This window comes from Taudactylus pleione, unplaced genomic scaffold (genome assembly GCF_031769625.1).
Source record: "Taudactylus pleione unplaced genomic scaffold, aTauple2 ptg000065l, whole genome shotgun sequence".
Classification (NCBI taxonomy): domain Eukaryota; kingdom Metazoa; phylum Chordata; class Amphibia; order Anura; family Myobatrachidae; genus Taudactylus; species Taudactylus pleione.
In genome coordinates this window covers 5,432,946-5,450,460 of record NW_028284467.1, presented here as the reverse complement: position 1 = coordinate 5,450,460, position 17,515 = coordinate 5,432,946, and the positions used below count along the sequence as shown (strand labels likewise).

Sequence of the window (17,515 nt, the reverse complement as noted above, 5' to 3'; positions counted from 1 at the left end):
TGCTGTGCTGATAGCAAAAATGCAGATGAAACAGGTTGTATTCAAATAGAGAGCGTGAAACAAAACATGATGGAGAGAATGCACACTGATCCATTGGTCCCAAAAACTTACACAGCAATGCAATTACACCTGGATTAGTGACAGGCACTGCCACACTGTTTTGTTTTCATTAAACCTGCTCTGCTGATATCCCCTAAATATTTTCCAATATTTCTCATGTTATTTCTTCTCACAAAATCAAAAAATCAGTATAGACCCAGTCCAGTACACAGATGTTCTTATTACGTCAACCTGAGGTATTCCAATAACAAGATGTATATTATAAAGGTTGGATGATTCCTCCACCCCATTGTACTAGTTGAAGGGCAGGCAATGTACTGTATGTCAAAGAGCAATTCCATGAATCTCTATCTAAAAATAATACATTATTAATACCCTGGTTTCAAATTATTTGTGTTTAAATGTTAAAAAATAGGTGGGTACAAAAGCCAACCGGAGACAACACAAAAATATTTATCTCCATATATATTATGTATATAGTAATCGACAGTAACTTGGCTGAAATCAAATGAAATATTATTCACAGGGCGTAATTCACTTAAGGGGCATACACAAGACGATATCTTTGAACGATAACGATGTAATTCAGCGATATATCATTCATATAATTCCGTGCGTATGCAATGAACGACCAGCGATACGCGCCCCCGCTGGACGATAATATCTGTGGTCATCCGTACGTGCAGGCCAATTTGGATATCGTCCTGTTCAGAGATGTGACTGGATGACTCCACTGAAAGATATCTTTCAGTGTGTACACCCAATATCATTTGTCCTGCACTAGAGAAAGACTTCAAGGGAAATCTTTCACCAATATATAAACAGCACATCATCCCGTGTGTATGCGGCTTTATCATCCAGCGGGAGCGCACATCTTTGGTCGTTTATTGCATACACACGGAGCGATATGAACAATATTTCGTTGAACAATATCGTTATCGTTCATAACGTTCAAAGATATCGTCTCGTGTGTATGCCCCTTAAGAGTGTTACGCGCATCTATACTGAACAAGTGTACGATAACAGAGCTGGGTGTCTATTGCCATCTGAATAGTAGAAATTCATTGACCTGGCACACGTGAAATACAGTACATCACCAGTAAACATGTCATTCTATAACACTACACATTTCTCCTCACTGATTTAACTGTGGGCCTGATTCAGCAGAGGACAGAAGTGCAATCGCAGCTGCATTCTCTTACAGATCGCAGCTGCTAAAATATTCTAATGCCTTCCAAAGCACAGCCGAGCATAGGGACGCCCACTGCTGCCTTCTCATATCAGCCTGACGGCGTGCAACAGCGTAAACATCGGTACTATCAACGCACATCGCGCATTGGATAATATTGATAAACAATTATATATCAGCGTACCGAACCCAAACGTGAATGTAGGCCTATCACATTATCTTTTTTTCCCACAGCAGATCTGAATGCTTTCCCCTTCTCAGTGTTTTTCTAAAACACACCCACACACCAGGATACACCCTACAATCCAGCTGGGGTAATAGTGTAGTATTTCTGCGTAAAAGATTAAGGGGTCTATGTACTAAGCAGTGATAAGAGACAGAGTGAAAAGTGATAAGTCTGTGATAAGGTGCCGGCCAGTCAGCTCCCAACTGTCATCTCACAGGCTGTGTTTGAAAAATGACAGTTGGGAGCTGACTGGCTGGCACTTATCACAGACTTTTCACTTTTCACTCTGGACCTTATTCAGAGGCGGCCGCACGGTCTACGACCGCACGGCCGCCTCGATGTTTGTCAAGTGCGCATGCGCACGAGGGAGCCGGCTCTCTCGTGCGCATGCACGAGACCCGCTACGACCAACAGCGCCGGTCGTAGCGGGTCTCTTTCCAAAGGGGGCGAGCTGTCGATGTTGATTGACAGCTCGCCCCGTTTGGAAGGCGGGCCGGGGGGGTGGCAGCCCAAAGGGAGGCGTTCCCATGGGAACGCCTACCGTTTGGGGGAGGCCCCACTGACATCACAAGTGATGTCAGTGGAGAGCTTCCGGCTCTGACAGAGCCAGAAGCTCTCCGGGGCTTACGACAAGTGAGTAAGCCCCGATGATCGCGATGGTCTCTGACCATCGCGACCATCACCCGAGCGGACGTTAGAGCTGCGGGTGTAAACTCACAGACTAACGACCGAAACAGAGTTTCTGAGCGACCGCTTGCATCCTCCAACTGCCTCTGAATGAGGTCCTCTGTCTCTTATCACTGCTTAGTACATAGACCCCTTATTCAATAAAACTTCTACAAATATCGTGCATACAATTTTAAACCTTGAACAGTTAGCTTATCTTATATGGGTCGCAGTTTTATCCAAATGTATTTCCCAAGCTTCTGGTTCATCCAATGGATGGGAGCTCCAGCAGAAGATCAGTACTTCAGGATTCTGCGGACTAATATCCAGATGGTAGAGGCTTTGTTTTATGGACTACCTCAGGGATGCCCGACTTTCAGGTATGTAACCCCAAGGGAACAGTTTTAAGCACCCCTTTAGTGGCAAAAAAAATCTCATTAATTATCATCTAACTTATACCTGATAAACCTTATCACTTGCCCACGTGGGAGCAGATGGCACTCCATAGATCTGCCTTCCATGCTCCTGGTACTAATGGAACTAGAGACCAACCAGTCGCACAGCATCTTTTACAAGCAGGGGACCTCACGTTATATGTTCATTGATCATATTCCCTGTCCCAATAATTATTATGTTGCAAGTTGCATTGGATTCATCACTTAACACATTAGCTACTCGTGGACTCAATGAATTCTGGGGACTTTCTATGTTTCTTATAATTAGGTATTCGGTGCAGCATATAGATTTGATTGGAGCCTTTTAATGTGCCTACAATCATGGTTTATATTTCTATGGGCATACCACTTTAATATACGTTTTGTACTATATATTTGAGTGTGGGTTCCTGTATACTATAGGGGGGCATGCAAAACAATTGAGTAGCCCCAATGTAAAGTATTACATTGGGGCTAATGAGGTATATATGAGAAAAAGCTGTTTGTTCACAAATTGTTTAAACATGTAAAAGATAAATCAAGCGCTTGTAATTGGTATGACAAATGTGTGGCTATAAACATCATTTAACCACCTTCTTTTTTACAGGTATTGTGCTACACATTTGTCACACTTACCAATTACAAGCGCTTGATTTATCTTTTACAAATAGCCCCCATGTAAGTCACCAACTATCCGGCTGACATGCCCTGTTCCGATCTATGTATCTTTATAATGCAATTATGTTTATACTACATTTATGGCTTTAAATTATTTGTTGGTATATTTGATGTTTCTTACATCTGTTGAATATCCCGGTTTTTTATTGGTTGTCATGGTGACAGTCTCACTGTGGGTGACGCCATGATGTTTTTCCAGTGTTTGCTAGAGTCACACGTGGTGTTGCCCGGGCTATAAGGTGAGCACTGTTTGTATGGGGACGATTAAATTGTTTTATAGTGCCCTATCTCCCCTCTAAGGTGGCGGGAGATCGGGGGTGATATTCAACTGTTTTTTGGTGCCCATGCTTTATCACGCATAGACCCTGTTTTATTAGCCGCGTAATGTGACTAAACCCGTCTAAAGTCCTGGCAGGGGCGCCCAAACCAAACCACAGACTTTTTGCACATTTCTGCTCACCACCTCAGCAGGATGCGAGCAGAAATGTCGGCGCTGGCAGCTATCGTCCCCGAATGGAGTAACAATGCATTGGATCGTTTATGTTACCTGCTTGTATTTATTGGGAAGACCTGAGTGCCATCCTTGCTCGTGTTATATATATATATATATATATATATATATATATATATCCGTATCCCACTACAATGACTGAGCACACTAAATCACATGACTGTGCATTATTTCCCAACGACCGCACACTTACCAGCATGGCAGCACAGCTGGTCTACTCCAGACTGTCCCTCCACAAGTGTAAACAATAGCACCACTCACGACAAATTACTCTGAGAAAAGCAGCACATCCTTGCCTCACTGACAGCAGCTTATCACCACCTCACTGACAGCAGCACATCCTTGCCTCACTGACAGCAGCACATCCCTGCCTCACTGACAGCAGCACATCCATGCCTCACTGACAGCAGCACATCCCTGCCTCACTGACAGAGCATATCACTGCCTCACTGACAGCAGCATATCACCTCACTGATAGCAGCATATCACTGCCTCACTGACAGCAGCACATCACCTCCTCACTGACAGCAGCACATCACTGCCTCACTGACAGCAGCACATCCCTGCCTCACTGACAGCAGCACATCCCTGCCTCACTGACAGAGCATATCACTGCCTCACTGACAGCAGCATATCACCTCACTGACAGCAGCATATCACTGCCTCACTGACAGCAGCACATCACCTCCTCACTGACAGCAGCATATCACTGCCTCACTGACAGCAGCACATCACCTCCTCACTGACAGCAGCATATCACTGCCTCACTGACAGCAGCACATCCCTGCCTCACTGACAGCAGCACATCCCTGCCTCACTGACAGCAGCTTATCACCTCCTCACTGACAGCAGCATATCACTGCCTCACTGACAGCAGCACATCACCTCCACACTGACAGCAGCATATCACTGCCTCACTGACAGCAGCACATCCCTGCCTCACTGACATCAGCATATCCCTGCCTCACTGACAGCAGCACATCCCTGCCTCACTTACAGCAGCACATCACCTCTTCACTGACAGCAGCACATCACTGCCTCACTGACAGCAGCACATCCCTGCCTCACTGACAGCAGCACATCCCTGCCTCACTGACAGCACAACATCCCTGCCTCACTGACAGCACAACATCTCTGCCTCACTGACAGCAGCACATCCCCGCATCACTGACAGCACAACATCCCCGCCTCACTGACAGCAGCACATCCCCGCCTCACGGACAGCAGCACATCCCTGCCTCACTGACAGCAGCACATCCCTGCCTCAATGACAGCAGCACATGGATGCCTCACTGACAGCAGCACATCGATGCCTCACTGACAGCAGCACATCCCTGCCTCACTTACAGCAGCACATCACCTCCTCACTGACAGCAGCACATCACTGCCTCACTGACAGCAGCACATCCTTGCCTCACTGACAGCAGCACATCCCTGCCTCACTGACAAAAATACAAAGTTCTGTGAAATATGTTCACAGTTATATTCACTTACACTGTTATCCTGTTAAATGTTTACTCATTAATAAATATCATAAGCAGCCTATTCTGAACATTTTTTTTCTCCTATTCTGAATCTGTTTTACGCTACATGATTTCCACGTATAATTATTTTGTCACAACAGGGGTCATTTAATAAGATAGTTGTGTGGTCGCTCGGATATACGTACACCTTGGGTGGTTAAATGGACACCAAGGCGTGTAGATATCAGAGCGTGACCGTACACCCAAGACTGGTAAGTGGTATATCTATATACAGATGTGTCCTTGCTCATTAGCCTTAATACGCCGTGCAACGCGATATGCCTGGTGTGAGTGAGCCTCCAGGTCCCGTGCAACTCTGCTAGCGTCTGGCATCTTATTTTGCTAAAAATTTGTTTATGTCGCAAAATAGACACAAAAAAGATGTCAAAAGCTAGCAGAGTCTCAAGGGACCAGGCGCGCCGAGTGAGGACACATCTGACATTGCCTTTTAAAGAATCAAGTTGTATTCATCAAAAAGAATTGTGTGTTAATATATATATGCATTGTCCTTTTTCACAGACAATTTTAACGTAGATGATAAAAAGGACTTGGGGAATGATTCAGAGACGGACGCAAAAATGATTACACACGCATTAGGGCAATTGTTTGCCATCATGCATGCGTAATAAGACGCACTGCGCATGCTCAGCGATCTCACTGCGATCACAAACGCACATATGAATCTATCGCGTGTCTCGAGTGAGTGATAGGATGTCAGCGTTTGAGGGTGGTGACGGGTGGTGGTAAGAGAAATGCAGGCGTACCTGTCCGTTTGAACGCCGTTACATGGGCGTGCATAAATTAGCCACTGCGAGTGCATATACAACTCTGCATGTCTGAAGAGCTCCCGAGGCTGCGGCAGGGCTGACCTGAAGGACAAGATGGCCGCCGATGTGCGATATCGGCGTCTATCTTCTTTTCTGGGAGGCAGCTTCACCTGCTAAGATTTGCAGTTCCAAAGCCTAAAAAATAGCAATATGCGAATTAACTCGCATACAAACATGAATTATGCCCAAAGTACACAATACTTTTGTCCACACTTAACAAGCTGTTTTTGCAATGATATGCAGGGGCACTGAGAGGGGGCAGGGGGCGGGTACTATTTACCCATGCCCGGGCTTGCTGGAGGGGTCCGCCGCCACCCCCCTCCCTCTAAAATCACAGCAGCCCAGCACACGCCGCTGTGTGCTGGGCTGCAGTTGGAGGACTCCTCGCAGCTGCTGAGTAGCAGACGCAGCAGTCTCCTATGCCTGTGGGGGGGAGCAATCACACTGATCGCGCCCCCCCCCCAGCTTTGCACCGAGCTGAGGGACTCACAGCGCCCCCTCTCCTCAGCAGGCAACACCACTACGCGGAACTGCAAAGATCTTTTTTTTTTTTTTTTTAAACATTAAAAATCCTAAGGGTGCGTGGCCACACCACCCGCGATTAGGCCACGCCCCTTCACCCGGGCCCGTCCGGCCTCTCTACGCCCCTGAAGATATGTTGCCAGTACTCATGTTGATGAAGGTTCGCAGATATACCTTCAAACACTTTAAGCTGCATATTGCTTACAAATAAGGTGTAAACGTTGTTGCCCATCACTAACAATAGAGATCTCTGAAACCTTGTCTCAATCCTGGAAAGATCTACAGTTCTTCATTAAAGAATCGTTATAGAAGTGGCAGGGGGTAAGTAGAAACACCAATCACAGTCCTCCCTCTCACCCAACCCCCTTGATTTCTTGTCTGGACTGTGATAGGAGCCAATAGAAAAACAACTCTATGAAACAGCCCCATGGTCTGCGGCTATTAGAAGGGGCATGTTAACAGGGTTGCACGATTTAAATCAAATTATTTAAATCAAATGATTAAATCATGATTTAAATCATCAGGGTTGCATGATTTAAATCAAATTATTTAAATCAAATTATTTAAATCAAATGATGTAGCTGTAGCCCTGGATCATGCACAAAGACGCAACTGCACAATCAGTGAGATCGTACAAGTGTGGAAGAAGCTGTTAGATGATCTTGAAGAGATTGGACACCACAACAATGTAGTAAAGATGGCAAAGGCAAGAGCTAAAATTGTACTCACAGATGCCCACTTGCTGGCTATCTACTTGATCCTAGGTACAGGGGAAAAAAACTTAGTCCTACTGAAATTGAGACTGCTATAGAGTTTGCTCATGCCAATAATCGGCAAATTATGCCGGTCATCATCAACTTTCGTGCACCCATGAAACCATTTGCACCATACATGTTTGAAGTGGAAACTTAATGCCAAGTATCTCCTCTAGCCTGGTGGATGTCCTACGCAGCTCAACTTCAGTTAGACACTTCTGTAGTAAATCTTCTGAAGCAGATGTTCATTGCAGTTTCATCAAGTGCAGGAATTGAAAGGATTTTTTTAACGTACGGTTATGTACAATCCAAAACACGCAACAGATTGGGAAATGAAAAAGGTGGTTGCATGCTACAGAGCCTTTTCTGTTGTGGACAAATGTGAGGATGTGGACAAAGACATGTACATGTTTGACTCAGACTCAAACAACTGATTGAGTGAAATTCAGAGCCTAATTGTACTTTTTGATCCAACTGTTTAGTGTGTATTTATTCTATTACTGTGTTCATTTTGTTACTGTTCTCACTTCAAAAGTTGCTCATGTATTACTAAAACCAGGTGTAAACATCTGAAATTAAACCGTTTACTTAAAAAAACAATCTACAAAATTTATTTAAAAAATTATAAAAGCTCAGATTTTTTTAAATTTTTATTTTCAAAAATCAGAATTTTATGCAACCCTGCATGTTAGTAAAAAAAAAAAAGTAAGATGTAGCAAAGCTTTAAAGATTTTTCCAGTACCGAAATAAAGTACCGAAAGTGGCTTGACAGATTAATTGATTAGAAGATGACTAGAGGGAAAAACAGGTTATCATCATTACAGCTTAATATAAAATCATTTTCATTCAAAAACTCAAAATAGCGAAAACAGATTTGTATCAGAAAAGCATTCAGAATCAGAATCACCTTTGTTGCCAAGTATAAACACATATACAAGGAATTTGACTCCGGTAACCGCTGGCCAAGTACTTAATTGAACACTACTTTCACAATATACAAAAGCCATAATATAAGATTTAGAGAGTAAAACATATAAGATAAAACAGTTGCACTATAATGAGCTACATCTAGTTAGGAGTTAAGCAATAAAATTGCCTGCGGGAAGAAACTCTTTAAATGTCTGGAGGTCTTAACCAGGCAAGATCTGTATCGCCTGCCTGAAGGAGCAGACGAAACAGACCATGACCGGGTGAGCTTCGTCCACCACAATATTTCTGGACCGTTGTCTAACCCTAAACAGGTATAATTCTTGAATAGGTGGAAGATCAACTCCTATGATTCTTTCTGCAATCCTGACCACTCTCTGTAGTCTAACCTTATCCCGTTCACTAGCTTCACCAAACCACACAATTATTGAGGTACATGAGACAGACTCAGTTATTGCTGAATAGAAGAGAATCATCAATTTCCTGAGCTGTCGTAGGAAGTATAACAACCGCTGATGCGCTCTTTTGATGGTAGCGTCAGCGTTCTTTTCCCATTTTAAGTCACTGGAAATAATGGAGTCCAAGAATTTAAAAGAGCCCACCACCAACACAGCAGCATCGGCTAAGATCAGAGGAGATGCATTAACAGACTGCTTTCTAAAGTCAATGATCATCTCAACTGTCTTAGAAGGATTTAACTTTAAGTTGTTCTGGCTGCACCACTGTGCCAACCGATCCACCTCTCTTCTGTAGGCGGAATCATTCCCTCCTTTTATCAATTCAATGACCTTGGTGTCATCTGCAAACTTCAAAAGTTTGACAGATGGGTCCCCAGAGGTGCAAGCATTTATATACAGAGAAAAAAGCAGCGGGGAGAGAACACAACCTTGAGGAGCCCCAATGCTTATCCTCCGTACATTTGAGGCAAATTCTCCCATTTCTATGTACTGTTTCCTGTCTGACAGGAAATCTATAATCCAGCGGCAGGTAGAAACAGGAACCCCCAATTTAATCATTTTGGGTAACAGCATTTCAGGGATGATTGTGTTTTAACGCTGAACTAAAGTCCACGAACAGGTGCTTGGCAAATCAAGGAGCTGCAAAATATAATGCAACCTCATTTTCACTACGTCCTCCACCGATCTATTTGCTCTATAGGCAAACTGCAATGGATCTAGGAGGGAACCCATCATCCTCTTCAGATGGTTCAACACCAATCGACACCAATCGTTCAAAAGTCTTCATGACCACAGATGTAGGAGCAATTGGTCTGTAGTCATTTAAGCCAGTGATGAATTACTTTTTAGGGACCAGCACAATTTTTGAACTCTTAAAGCAAAAAGGAACCACACACTCTTTCAGGGATCTATTAAAGGTACCTGTGAAGACTGGAGCTAGTCGTTCCACACAGATTTTCAGGACAGATAGACACTCTGTCTGGACCTGGGGTCTTCCTGGGCCTTAACCCTTTGAACAACCCGACCACCTCATCCTGACTAACCTGCAACCCTGGGACACTGCCCCTAGGACCAGGTAAGGCAGAAGGAAGAGGTTCCACAGCTTTAACAGAAAAGTAAAAACTAACGTTATAGGCAGAGTCTGTTCTTTCAAACCTGCAGTAAAAGTCATTCAGGTCATCGACCAATTTCTAACTTAAAGCAGTGTGAAAAGGAGCTGACTTATAATTGGTAATAGCCTGCATACCCTTCCACACCAACACAGAATCGTTTGTCAAAAATGTCTTGATCAATTTTCCCAAAAAACTTTTTTGCAGTTCTGGTTATACTGCATCTTATCCCCACTCCTATATGCCTCCTCTTTTGCATGGCGGAGCTATCTAAGCCTCGCATTAAACCATGGCTTGTCGTTATTAAATGTGCAAAACGTTTTTGTGGGCACACACAGATCCTCGCAGAAACTAACATATGATGTCACAGTGTCGTTTAATTCATCCAAATCTGAAGCTACAGTTTCAAACATGCCCCAATCAGTAAAATGAAAACAGGCCTGAAGATCCGATTTAGCCTCATTGGTCCATCTCCTCACAATGCTAACCCTTGGCTTGACGGCTTTGAGTTTGTGCCTATAGCTCGGGAGAAGGTGGACCAAGCAGTGGTCGCAAAGCCCCAGCGCTGCACGTGGAATAGAGCGATATGCATCCTTATGGATAGTATAACAGTGATCCAACGTGCGTTCTTCCCTATGTTTTACATACATATACCTGCAGTGCTCCCACAAAGTAATCAAAATACAGATGTGTCCTCATAAACTATTGCAGAAGTCACGCTAAACAATCTTTCTCGGCACTTCAGGTCCTATGTGACTCGGCTTGCGTCAAGCATCTTTTACAAGTTTTCCTCCCAAAAACACATTTCTGAGACCGCACTGATTAATCTGATATGTGACACAAGTATACTGTGTGTGACGGAGTCTGAATCTATATACAAAGTGCTAGTATGCAACAACCGCACAACGCCAAGTTCTGTTGTGCTTCAAGAGTATACAAGTAATTTGTCACATCACAAATAAGATGCACATTTGGATGAATAAGACGATAGACATAGGCCAATTTGCACAGGTCCGGGCTCTCTCGCACCAGACACCTTTCCATCTACTGTTTCTTAATTTTGAGATTGACTTTTATGTTTATTTTAGTACTGATTACTAGCAATACAATTTCTATCTAAAGCACAGTCCAAACAAACTGACTGCATTTTTCATAATTAAAGCTATAAGAAATGGTATACAAAAGACATTCATGCAAAGTATAAGAAGGTCTGCAGACAAGACATACATTCAAGGAATACAAAGTGATGTAGACAATATATACATGCAGTGTATTAGAAGGGATGTAGACAAAACATACGTTCAAGGAATACGAAGTGATGTAGTCAATAATATATGCAATACATAACATGGGATGAAGACAATACAAACATGCAAGGTATAATAAGGGATGTAGACAATACATACATGCAGTATATAAGAAGAGATGTAGAAAATACATACATACATGTAAGGTATAAGAAGGGATGTAGACAATACATACATGCAGGGTATTAGAAGTGATGTAGACAATACATATATGCAATATATAAGATGGGATGAAGACAATACATACATGTAGGGTATAAGAAGTAATGTAGGCAATACATACATGTAAGGTATAAGAAGGGATGTAGACAATACATACGTGCAGCCTATAAGGGATGTAGACAATACATACATACATGCAAGGTATAAGGAATGTAGACAATACATACATGCAGGGTATTAGAAGTGATGTAGACAATACATATATGCAATATATAAGATGGGATGAAGACAATACATACATGTAAGGCAGGGGTAGCCAATCTTGGTCCTCATGAGCTACCAACAGTTCACATTTTCCAGACCACCTAGCAGGTGCACAGGTGTATTCATTACTAACTAACACATTTGAAAAGATCCACAGGTGGAGCTAATTATATCACTTGTGATTCTGTGAGGAGACCTGCAAAACATGCACCGTTGGTAGCTCTTGAGGACCAGGGTTGGCTACCACTGATGTAAGGTATAAGAAGGGATGTAGACAATAAATACATTTAAGGTATAAGAAGGAATGTAGACAATACATACATGCAGGGTATAAGAAGTGATGTAGAATTACATACATGCAATACATAAGACGGGATGTAGACAATACATACATGTAAGGTATAAGGGATGTAAACAATACATACATGTAAGGTATAAGAAGGGATGTAGATAATACATACATGCAGGGTATAAGAAGTGATGTAGACATTACATACATGCAATACGGTATAAGAAGGGATGTAGGGTCTGAATTAGTTGTGGATTGTATTGCACAGCTGCAAGGAAGCAGCTGTGCAATACCATCAAGCAAATATTTAAGGCTAGGAAGCAGCAATTTGCGATCCAAGTGTAGCGTCAGTAGACACTGAATCGGATCACCATTGTGACCATAGGTCGCGATGGCAGCAACAGCTTAAGCTTACTCAGGTTGGCAGCTTTCGAGGCCAGGAAATCTGCGTCCACCAATGCAGACCCTGTCCTAGGTACTCCCATAATATGGGGGTGGAGCGGGACACCAACCCGGGACACCGAGCAAGGTTGAAGCCAGGCTACCACTTTCACACTTAGGGGGATGACCCGGGTTATTTCCGGGTCGTCACCCTTCACACCAGATCCGGGTCTTGCAGTGACCCCAATCTTCCGGCATTTACTGGGCGCTTGGAGATTATCTAATCTCAAAGCGCCACTGTCCCTGGCTAATCACTTTTTTTTAGGCGTAACCCAGGTCATCAAGATTCGGGTCTCACCTTTCACGCTTGAGCCGGGTCATAGACCCGGGTTGCAAATCTCGGTAAAACCCTGTTAGCGAGCAGGGTCACGCAAAAATCCCAGGTTGTAGGCTTAAGAAAGGGGTATTAACAGAGACAGCAGGAAGATATTATAGATAATGTCAACATTTTTACAATCCAGTCCTCAGGAAAACTCTTAAATGCCAGGAAGCCACCCATTCACTGGTGTCAATCAGGAAGCCTAAGTAAAGGATGGCCTTACCTGTATCCAATCATGGATAGCCTTAAATCCTTCTATTCTAAGGATTCCCTGAGGACTGGTTTGAGAACAGCTGCATTACCATGTATTGCTGCACATGACACATGTAAAACATTCAGTGATGGGTTTTAGGAATCTTTCAGCAATGCAAATTCCTTTCAATGGGAATCACTGTTTGCAACCACCACATCATCTACATTCCCATAAAAGAGAAAAATGACACACATATATATATGTATATATATATATATATATGTATATATATATATATATATATATCCACAGTTCAACCGGCACACTTGTAAGAAAAATTATATATACCTTGCTAAGGTGTCATCCTCAAGTGAAAAACACTCCTTACAGTTACCCCAAATCAGGCAGCACACAGTAGTCTGTCAACAAAGTCCTTTAAGTAGTTTCAATAGAGTCCAACATTTCAGGGTTCCTCCTGACGAAGGGGGTAACCCCAAAATGTTGGACTCTATTAAAACTACTTAAAGGATTTTGTTGACAGGCTACTGATACCATGTTATTCCCCACACGACACAAGCATCCATGTGACTTTACATGATCAGCACCAGAAATGGTGTCAGATAAGCTGTTAGGTAGTGATCCTGACAGACAGCGAGTGCTGCTGGGTTCTGGGATCCAGTAGGGAACGTGAGAACGGGGTACAGTCTGCAGAATCACATTTCACAACATGAAAGAATGAGGAAATCTCAAAACGTGACCTATCACTGTGGTGCAAGATACAGGGGCAGCTATGTGGCCCAGGAATACCATTAACATAGGGCCCGATTCAGATTTGCATGCAAATGCCATCGCAGCTGAGATTTCTCACCAAACGCATTTACACAAATATGCTAATTACCCACCCACCGTCCAGGACTAATTGGGCGTACACATGGGACGATTTTTTGAACGATTTGACGTTAACGACAAATCGTTCACAAAATCGTTCAGTTTCTGAGGCATAACGATGAACGAAAACTACAATTGCGCACTCCCGTTTGTAGTTTCTAGTTTCGATCATCTGAACTTCCTGTCCAACCTGACGATATTGTCAGGTTGGACATGTTCGGGGATGAGGGAGGGAGCCCGGCACTGAACTAAATCTTTCTTGATTTTGTTCAGTGTTTTGTGCTCAGTGTCGATAACGACACTGAGCACAAACTGCCGGGGACACACGGGACGATATTCATTCAGGGAACTTCGTCCCGTGTGTACGCACCTTAAGAGATGGCCACTGAAAGCATCTCACATCCGATGCTCACGCACAAAACTGGAAACATAGTAGGCAGATCCAGCGGCCATCAGCCTTCTGAGTAAGTCAAAGCTGTCCTAGACACAGCGTGTCTCAGACAAGCAGAGGGCTATCCTGTTGCAAGCAAGGACGCAGTGGCTAATTTATACACGTTATGAAAGCAGTGTTTAAACGGTATAACACGCCTTTATCTAACCACCCCGTTACCTCCCACAAATGCTGACTACCTGTCACTCACTTTGTAAGTGAATCCTCTGTGTATGCGCAATCTCAGAACAATCTCTGCGTGTGAGCAGTGTGGCTTTCACGCATGCGCAATGGCCAACAATCGCTCAAACTGGCATTGCGTGCAGATCTGAATCAGGCCCATAGTGCACGATAGCCATTTTACGTCATATATGATCGGTGGCACTAGATAACAGTGAACACTACATCATGACACCTACACAGTCAGTAGCTGGTACAGAACAAAATCATCTCTTCCTTAGACAATGAAATAATAATCAGTCTATATATGAAATCATACATCTGCAATCTAACACTATTCATGTATGCAGAACCTGTGATCTAGGCTCATTTATGACTGCACAAATATACAATATATAACTATTTATGAATGCACAAGTCTGCAATCTAGACTGATTTATGAATGCACTACAGACCCATTTCTCAATGCATAAATTTGCAATCTAGACCCACTTATGAATGCACAAATCTCCAATCTACTCATTTATGAATGCACAAATGTGCAAACCAGCCCTATTTGTGAATGCATACTTCTGCAATCTAGCCCTATTTGTGAATGCATACTTCTGCAATCTAGCCCTATTTGTGAATGTATACTTCTGCAATCTAGCCCTATTTGTGAATGTATACTTCTGCAATCTAGCCCTATTTGTGAATGCATACTTCTGCAATCTAGTCCTATCTGTGAATGCATACTTCTGCAATCTAGTCCTATCTGTGAATGCATACTTCTGCAATCTAGCCCTATCTGTGAATGCATACTTCTGCAATCTAGCCCTATCTGTGAATGCACACTTCTGCAATCTAGCCCTATCTGTGAATGCACACTTCTGCAATCTAGCCCTATCTGTGAATGCACACTTCTGCAATCTAGCCCTATCTGTGAATGCATACTTCTGCAATCTAGCCCTATCTGTGAATGCACACTTCTGCAATCTAGCCCTATCTGTGAATGCACACTTCTGCAATCTAGCCCTATCTGTGAATGCACACTTCTGCAATCTAGCCCTATCTGTGAATGCACACTTCTGCAATCTAGCCCTATCTGTGAATGCACACTTCTGCAATCTAGCCCTATCTGTGAATGCACACTTCTGCAATCTAGCCCTATCTGTGAATGCACACTTCTGCAATCTAGCCCTATCTGTGAATGCACACTTCTGCAATCTAGCCCTATCTGTGAATGCATACTTCTGCAATCTAGCCCTATCTGTGAATGCATGGCATAGTTGGGCTGTGGTAGTAGCAGCACTAAAGGATGTACAGATAGGAACTCTGTGCAACACAGCATCATAAGAGAACCATTACTCTGTAGTGAAGTTGCGGGTGAAATATAGAAACACAGTATCATTTGCAGGGGGTGTTGGGGACACAGAAAATGACATGCTCCCACACAGCAGTGACATATCCACTAACCTCTCACCCGGGCGTAGCAGCAGATGCACTGAGACAGGACTTTGCGGAAAAGGTTTTGGCAAGCACAGCCGTGGCGTGGTTTGCCCCCTCTCATTGCTCCCCAGGCATGGCGATGCCGAACCCGGTCCAAAGCATGCCAGGGATGAGGAGCCCCCAACACTGCCGCCCTCCAGACAGCGCTCAGACCCAGCAGCAAGGCGGGCGGGCAGGCAGGCGGGGAGTGCGGGCGGGGACTCGGAGCAGGGCAGACAGACAGACAGGAGAGTGAGGGAAGCCAGCTGCTGCTGCTGCGCTGAGCCCGGCCGGGAGAGAGTCGCTGCTGAGGGAAGAAGCTGCTGTGGCTGTGGCTGTACCGTAGCTGTACAGAGCTGTTCTGTTGCCACTTTAAAGGAGGAGTCAGTGGCTCTTCCAGAAATGGCTTTTTCCTCCCTCCATCTTCCCACAGTCACTGACTATACCAGGAATCCCTGTTTCCAGTCTCTCTACATAGCACTCAACACTTTGAAATATAAAAACATGAACTTTTTCTACTGCGTCTTGTATCCTTTGTTTACCCTTACTGTCTGCAGATTGAGTTTATTTAGTTACAGTCATAATGTACTTTGCGCCCCCACATATCTATATATATATATATATATATATATATATATATATATATATATATATATACACACACACACATACTTTTATTGCTTAGAATAAAGTAAAACAATAATGCTGAAGATGGTATCGACATTAGTCCTTGGTAGTCAGCCTCCCAGCCCTCCCCACTTTCACACTTATTTTTACAGTGTTAGGGTAACACCAACAGAACAAGATTAGTTTGTGATGCCAGCCCAGGCAACGGATACAATAAATACAGTCAGAAACATCATCCTTTCTGCAAAGGGCTGCAGACAGGTTTTGAAGATGAGTCTGGTGACAATGGGCCTGATTCAGAGCCGTTCGCTATTTGTGGTCGTTCGTTCAAAAACAAGGGGTGGCTATTCAAATGATCCGTTCGCAAATTGCAGTCTGTTCCCACCTCTAAGTCTGAACGAGCGAGCAAAACATACGCTCGTTTATTTGATAAAAACGCCCCCTGGCCGCACGCACCATACGTCATGTCCGCTATTTATTAGATTAATCGAGTACATCGTACAGCGTATGAACTGCTCGCTATTCTTGTGGTTGGTGTTTTCAACCGCTATTTTGCGAGCAGTTCTGAGTTAAAAAAAACCAAGTGACGTGGTCAATGACGCTGCTGTATTAATTATGCACTCCCTTAAAACGCCCGTTTTGACCTTTAAGCACGCCTGCGTTCGGATCTCCACTCCCCGTTTTCAAGCACCTTCCCCTGTTACCACCCACATACGCCTCATTCTGTCACTCAAAATAGCAGGCCCTCGCTATATTGCGTACCAACGATTTTCGGCCGCACTGACTGGTTCGCGCATGCGTACTAAAAACCGTACGCATGCGCAGATGTGCGAACACGCTCGGAACGAGCGTACTGCCGCTAGCGAGTGGCTCTGAATGAGGGCCAATGTCATCATTATCAGTGTTTATGTATAGGGCACCACAGATCCCATAGTAGGATGGACATCGGAAGCACACCATCAAATGATGGCTGGGCTTCCAACATCAAAACTTTCAATGCGAAGGTAACTAACCATCGCATCAAAAGAATTTGATGGCAAAAAAAAAACATGTTTGTGTATGC

General features: G+C 43.7%; 1 protein-coding gene across 2 annotated transcripts in view; it reads right to left on the bottom strand.

Annotated features, from left to right (window-relative positions):
• ARHGEF25 (Rho guanine nucleotide exchange factor 25) overlaps nucleotides 1-17,515 on the bottom strand; it is a 383,409-nt gene that overhangs the window by 179,951 nt on the left and 185,943 nt on the right. Inside the window, exon 1 of one of the 2 annotated variants that reach the window (XM_088466134.1) lies at nucleotides 15,814-16,100. The exons of the other annotated variant lie outside the window; for it this stretch is intronic. Within the exon in view, the coding sequence (XP_088322260.1) occupies nucleotides 15,814-15,907 (94 nt within the window). The 5' untranslated portion in view covers nucleotides 15,908-16,100. Of the gene's footprint in view, nucleotides 1-15,813; nucleotides 16,101-17,515 lie in introns of those variants that run through there. 2 annotated transcript variants of the gene reach the window in all.